Consider the following 6000-nt stretch of genomic DNA (forward strand, 5'->3'; position numbering starts at 1 on the left):
TCTGCAGCCACAAGGTGAGCTTTCACATGTACACTGATTATACAAAGCTCCACCTCTCTACAAGTCTCACAAGTCCTTAAACTTAAACCAAAGCAAACAGTGCATTAACATCAGATAACCTTTCCACTGTGCAGAAAATCTGTACGTTTAAAAGGTAGGTGACGTAATAAAACTCACTACGCACTTGGTTCGAGTATAAAGCAAGGCTTTAATCAACTTGTTTCAGAACATGGAGGTCTAGTTGTACTTCACTAGTTCCTGTCTTACAAAAAGTCCCTGGACAAGCTGGGCCCACGCCTGAGTATTTATACTCCTTGGACGGCGCCACCAGCTGGCCGTCCAGTGTTACTTCATGAGTCGTTTCTTCATGATGATGAGATTTATAACAGTAGGCCTATGTTTTTATTCCATTTCTGTTTCCTGCTTCCACACTTGTTTTTTCTTCCCATGTTTTTTGCCAGCCACCCTTTTGCACAATATAGCCTTTGGAAAGGCTAAAAAATATATTGAAAATATAAGGCTGATGCAACTTCTAACCCCATATGTGGCCATTTGCATTTAAGTAACCACATGCCTTTAAATGTTAGCTGTAGCCCTTTAACAACAAGAACAACTTGCATTTATATAGCATCTTTAACGTAGAAAAATCCCCAGAAGTGTAATCAGACAAAAATAGACATCGAGCCAAATGGGAGATTTTAGCTAGGGTGACCAAAAGCTTGGTCAAAAGGTGGGTTTTAAAGTGGGTCTTAAAGGAGAAGAGGGAGGTGGAGGAATTTAAGAATTGATAATGTGTGCATGTTCTCCCCTTTTTGATGAGTTCTCAGTACAACATCCAATATGGGACCATGCATGGGTAATTAGGGTCGAACACAGGATAGCAAACAGAAAGCTCTGGTCCGTTAATAATTCCAATAGCTTAAAATAATTCTTATGCCAATCAAAAAAAAACAGGTCATCAAATGCACAACTAAACCAAGCTGAAAGTTTGTATATATTTGAAATTGTCTGTTTGACTCCCTCTCGAATAATACCCCCTCCACTGATTCCAAATCAGGAGACCCCTGGCAGAACTGCCAGACACCACTGATTGTACATACCCTGCTCCCACATCTACAGACTCTCTTCCTCCCAAATACTCATATACCTCAACTGCCCCAGTGCTTGCAAATCCTGGAATCCACTACTCCCATACCTGGAAACATCCTCCCAACTGCTCCCACACTTACAGGCCCACCCCCCACTTCTCAGAATTGTCACAGACTCTTGAGACTACCCTCATATTTGCAAACTCCAGGACTGTCTTTCCAAATAACCCCAGATGCCAGGAACTCCCTCCCATTTCTTCCATATGCTACAATCTCCTTCAATGTTTGCACATTCAGTGACTCTCCTCCTCTCACTTCTACCAAACCTAAAAAAAAAGTTCTGCCAAATCCTATTATCCTTCCGCTAGTATACCTACACCCCATTATTCAAAAATATTAGGAAGTACTTCCAACCTCCTGCACTCCTATTCTAATTAGTACATAACTAAACCAGTCTATTATGATCAAGATCACTGATTTACATTGTAATGAAAAAATGTGCAGAATTGTAGAATTCAATCCAAAAATCCCAGAATAACTTTTAATAAAAATGCAATTTAATATATTCACTGTAATTCAGTGTCCTTGTAATACTGCATTGTATATTACATGGCACAACTGTTATCAAATATTATATTCTCAAACTGACTGTAAGCAACACCATTGGAAATCGCTAGTATATATAAATAATGGTGGTCATCCCAAGATCGACCCTTGAAGTATCCTCTCATAACGCCCTTCGAACCTATAAAATCCCCAAATTTAACTACTATTTGTTTCCTGTTTTAAAATCATTTTTCTATCCAACACCATAATCAGTGCTTTTTGAACCTTGTCAAGGGCCTTTTGAAAATCTAAGTATAGAACATCAATTGTATTTGCCTGGTTCACCAGGTCAGTAATCTCTTTGAAAAGCTCCTGGAGGTTAGTTAAAACTTTTTTTTAAATTCGTTCATGGGATGTGGGCATCGCTGGCAAGGCCAGCATTTATTGCCCATCCCTAATTGCCCCTGAGAAGGTGGTGGTTAGTCGCCTTCTTGAACCACTGCAGGCCGTGTGGTGAAGGTATCCCCACAGTGCTGTTACGGAGGGAGTTTCAGGATTTTGACCCAGCGACGATGAAGGAACGGTGATATACTTCCAGGTCAGGATGGTGTGTGAATTGGAGGGGAACTTGTAGTTGATGGTGTTCCCATGCGCCTGCTGCCCTTGTCCTTCTAGGTGGCAGAGGTCGCGGGTTTAGGAGATGCTGCCGAAGAAGTCTTGGCGAGTTGCTGCAGTGCATCTTGTCGATGGTACACACCACATTAACCACTTTTCCTGAATCCATGCTGATTGTAACATTTGGAAAAGTTATGGTTTTCCAATGTTTTCTGCACTGTATCTCTGAAAATCATTTCAACAGATGTCTTACTAGTTGGTAGTTTCTAGCATGTCTCTCGACCCTTTTTTAAATGATGTGAGCTACTTTCTATTGGTTGGGAATCTCTTCCAGAATTGAGATAATGTCATTTATAGCTCCATAAATTTTCCTTTAACACTTTGGATTGGACCAAGTCCTTTATCTATTTTATAGCCATATTTATCATAATTTGCACTGTCTAGCTCCTCTACTGCTATCCTAGAAATTGGTATTTGACTTGGGTATCTTTCCTTCCTGTTCTAGAATAAAGATAAATGTACTTGATAACTCTATTTCTTGGTTCGCACTTACCACTTTCCTGCTATTTTTAAGTGGACCAACATTTTAGACTTTGTTTGCTGTGTATATATTTTTTAAATCCCTTGCTATTTCCAATGTTCTCAACCTTGTATTCATTTCTCTTGGGTTCTCATTACATTTACCACTTGCTTTTCATATCTCTCTGATTTGCCCAATCCTCTTGTCTACAAGATTCCTTGTAGATTTTGAAAGACTCCTTTTTACGCTAATGATATGCTTAACTCTCCTCTACCACTTTGGCTTTGGTTGCCCTTTTTGAACTGTTTTAATTTTCTAGAATAAATTTCAATTATAACCCAACATTTCCTCAAATACTTTCCACTTTTCTGATCTCTTAGCCATTAATTTAATCTAATTAACCATTTTTCGAATCTAGTTTCACATTCCCTCAAAGTCTGCTCTTTTACAGTCCCACATTTTGCGCATAATCTTTTTTCTGTGAGCATTTCAGTTTCAATGGTGTTGTGATCACTGATCCTAGATGCTCCCCTATTTTTTTCTTGTTTACCATACCTGAATCATTAGTCATAGAGTCATAACGGCACAGAAGGAGACCATTTGGCCCATCGAGTCCATGCCGGCTCTCTGCAGAGCAATCGAGTCAGTCCCATTCCCCTGCTCTATCCCCATAGCCCTGCAAGTTTATTTCCCTCCAGTCTCCCCATGAAAACATTTGACTGTTTCCGCTTCCACCACTTCCGTCGGCAGTGAGTTCCAGGTCCTCGCTACTCGCTGCGTAAAAAAGTTTTTCCTCACGTTCCCCCTGTATGTCTTTCCCAAAATCTTAAATCTGTGTCCCCTAGTCCTTGTACCATCAACTAGCGAAAACAGCCTTTCCCCGTCTAGTCTATCCAAACCTGTCATAATCTTGTACACCTCTATCAAATCACCCCTCAACCTCCTTTGCTCTAATGAAAACAAATCCAGCTTCTCCAACATGTCCTTGTAGCTAAGATCCCCCATCCCCGGAACCATTCTGGTAAATCTCCTCTGCACCCTCTCATGGGCCTTCACATCCTCCTAAAGTGTGGTGACCAGTGTGGACGTAATTCCGTGTCTCCAGCAGCAGCAAGTTTTAAACAGGAATTCTCTGCTGTAATCTTAATTGCCTTTTTGCTGTTATTTTCACTATCTGCATTTCAAATGCTGTAACCCTCGACAATGATGATTCTAAACATAAATATTTTATTTTGTAACATCTAGCATAATGGTATGTCTATCTTTGACTAGTTATATAGTTAAGCTGGATGTTTGCTCAAGCAAAGGTTCTAGCATCTCTGAGCTCTATGAAGAGTACTGAAGAATTGACCCTTCAAATTTTGTACTTTTAAAAATATCTGTCTTATAGGTGGCTGTTGCAGAACTACCCCAGCTGATATAGCAGAACTACGAGATATTCTAAAACTGAATTCGTCACATGAATGAGCTTCAAATATTAGCAAGAGGAATGTGAATGCTGTAAACTTCCATTGCCATTATTGACTATTACAGTTTGTTAAATACTGTACATACCATTAGCCTGTTAAATGAAATCTATATATATATAAAACAGTATGTCTCTCTGTCTTTCTGTCTCTGTCCGGCTATACAATCAAAAGTTATAGAGCGTACCTACACATATGTTATATCAAAAGAAAGCTTATCATTAGGGGACTCTCATAGGCGTATTTACTTTTTGGTCAGACAAAAATTGTGCCGACAGTATCCAAAAAATGTTCAAAATTCCGCTCATTAGCATCGAGTGGGGGCGGGTTCATTGCGTGTGCGGGTGGGCCATCCTAGAGTGGAGTGACGTGACGATTGACCAATCCTACAGTTCAGTGACCTGACGGTTGACCAATCAGTGCGTGTGTGGGCGGGCCTTATCATTCTGAACTGAGGTGTGTCAGCCATCTTGATTCGTAAGTTTATTTTTTGTTCCCACTTTCTGCGTGTTTCTTTTCAAATCTACATTTCCAGCAAAAAAAAAGTTGCTTTTAAAACGCAAATTGTTTTTAAAAAAAGTTAATTAATTTGTTAATCTTTTCTCTAACCTCTATAATTTTCCTACCTTTCACCATTTTTGCAGGCCTGGAAGCCTGGGCCTCTGTTGCCCAGCCACGCCCGAGCTAGGCACCGCCCCTCCTGCTGGGCCCGCCCCGCGATCACCGCCATCTTTGTAAAGGCTGGCAGCGCGGGACTGGGCCTAGCATAGCCATCGCCGCCATTTTGGTAAAGGCTGGCAGGGTGGGAGGGGGCCTAGCGGGAGGTGAGTTGCGGTCACCGTGGGGCTCAGGCTCAGCTGATCGGGCGCTCATCAGGGGTCGGCCCGCAACATGTCGACCGGAGGAGCGGCGGCTCTCTCTCTCCTCCCCCCCCCCCCCCCCCCCCCCCGCGGCTCGGGCGGGGGGCCGGTGCTCGGGAGGGTGGGGCTCGGGAGAGCGGGGGGGGGAAGGGTTACCCCGGCAACCGGGCCCGGCCCTCTCTCACAGCCTCAAGCCGGCTCACGCCCGTTCCCGGGGCTTGGCTCCAGCGCAGGCCCAGTCGCAATTGGCGGTCTTGAAGCCGGGGCTCGGTGGGGCGGGGCTCTGGGGGGCGGGTCTCGGGCTGACCGCGGCGCTGCGCTCGGCTGGGCCATGTCAGTGCGTGGGGCGGCACGGAGCTCCCCGGAGCCATCGCCGACAGAGGGGAGAGGGTCTGCTGGCTCCCCCCCTCCCTTTCTCCCCCCCTTCCCTTTCTCCCCCCCCCCTCCCTTTCTCCCCCCCTCCCTTTCTCCCCCCCTCCCTTTCTCCCCCCCTCCCTTTCTCCCCTCCCCCATCCCTTTCTCCCTTCCACCCCCTCCCCCTCCGCACCCCCTCCATCCCTCACCCCCTTCCCCCCCACCCCCCTTCCCCCCAGTCGCTCTCACTCTTCCCCCCAGTCGCGCTCTCTCTTCCCCCCCCAGTCGCTCTCTCTCCCCCCCAGTCTCTCTCTTCCAACAACAACATGCCCTCAAAAAAGCCTCGGCACCGCCGGGCACTCCAGCTAGTATTAAATAGATTGATTGTTTGGTGAATTTGTAAAATTCTTAATTATTCTTATGTACAGTTTGTTTAACTCCATGATCTCCAAATGGAAGAAAGCATACATTGGCCTTTCAAATATTTTAATTTGGAATATCCCAAATGATGACTTCCCATACTGTGCAGATACCCATTTTGATCAGCAGAT

At 44.4% G+C, this 6000-nt stretch overlaps 1 protein-coding gene across 4 annotated transcripts in view; it reads left to right on the forward strand.

Annotated features, from left to right (window-relative positions):
* Nucleotides 1-4377, forward strand: part of LOC147111607 (betaine-homocysteine S-methyltransferase) — a 52095-nt gene extending 47718 nt beyond the window's left edge. For all 4 annotated transcript variants that reach the window (XM_085998683.1, XM_085998685.1, XM_085998681.1 and 1 more), the window contains one exon: nt 4160-4377. In XM_085998683.1, coding sequence (XP_085854809.1) covers nt 4160-4236 — 77 coding nt within the window. In that variant the 3' untranslated portion in view covers nt 4237-4377. The remainder of the gene's footprint in view (nt 1-4159) is intronic.
* The last annotated feature ends 1623 nt before the right edge of the window (nt 4378-6000 follow it).

The sequence above is a fragment of the Somniosus microcephalus genome, chromosome 10 (assembly GCF_052327205.1).
Source record: "Somniosus microcephalus isolate GS21.2 chromosome 10, FLI_Smic_1.0, whole genome shotgun sequence".
In the NCBI taxonomy this organism is placed as follows: Eukaryota; Metazoa; Chordata; class Chondrichthyes; order Squaliformes; family Somniosidae; genus Somniosus; species Somniosus microcephalus.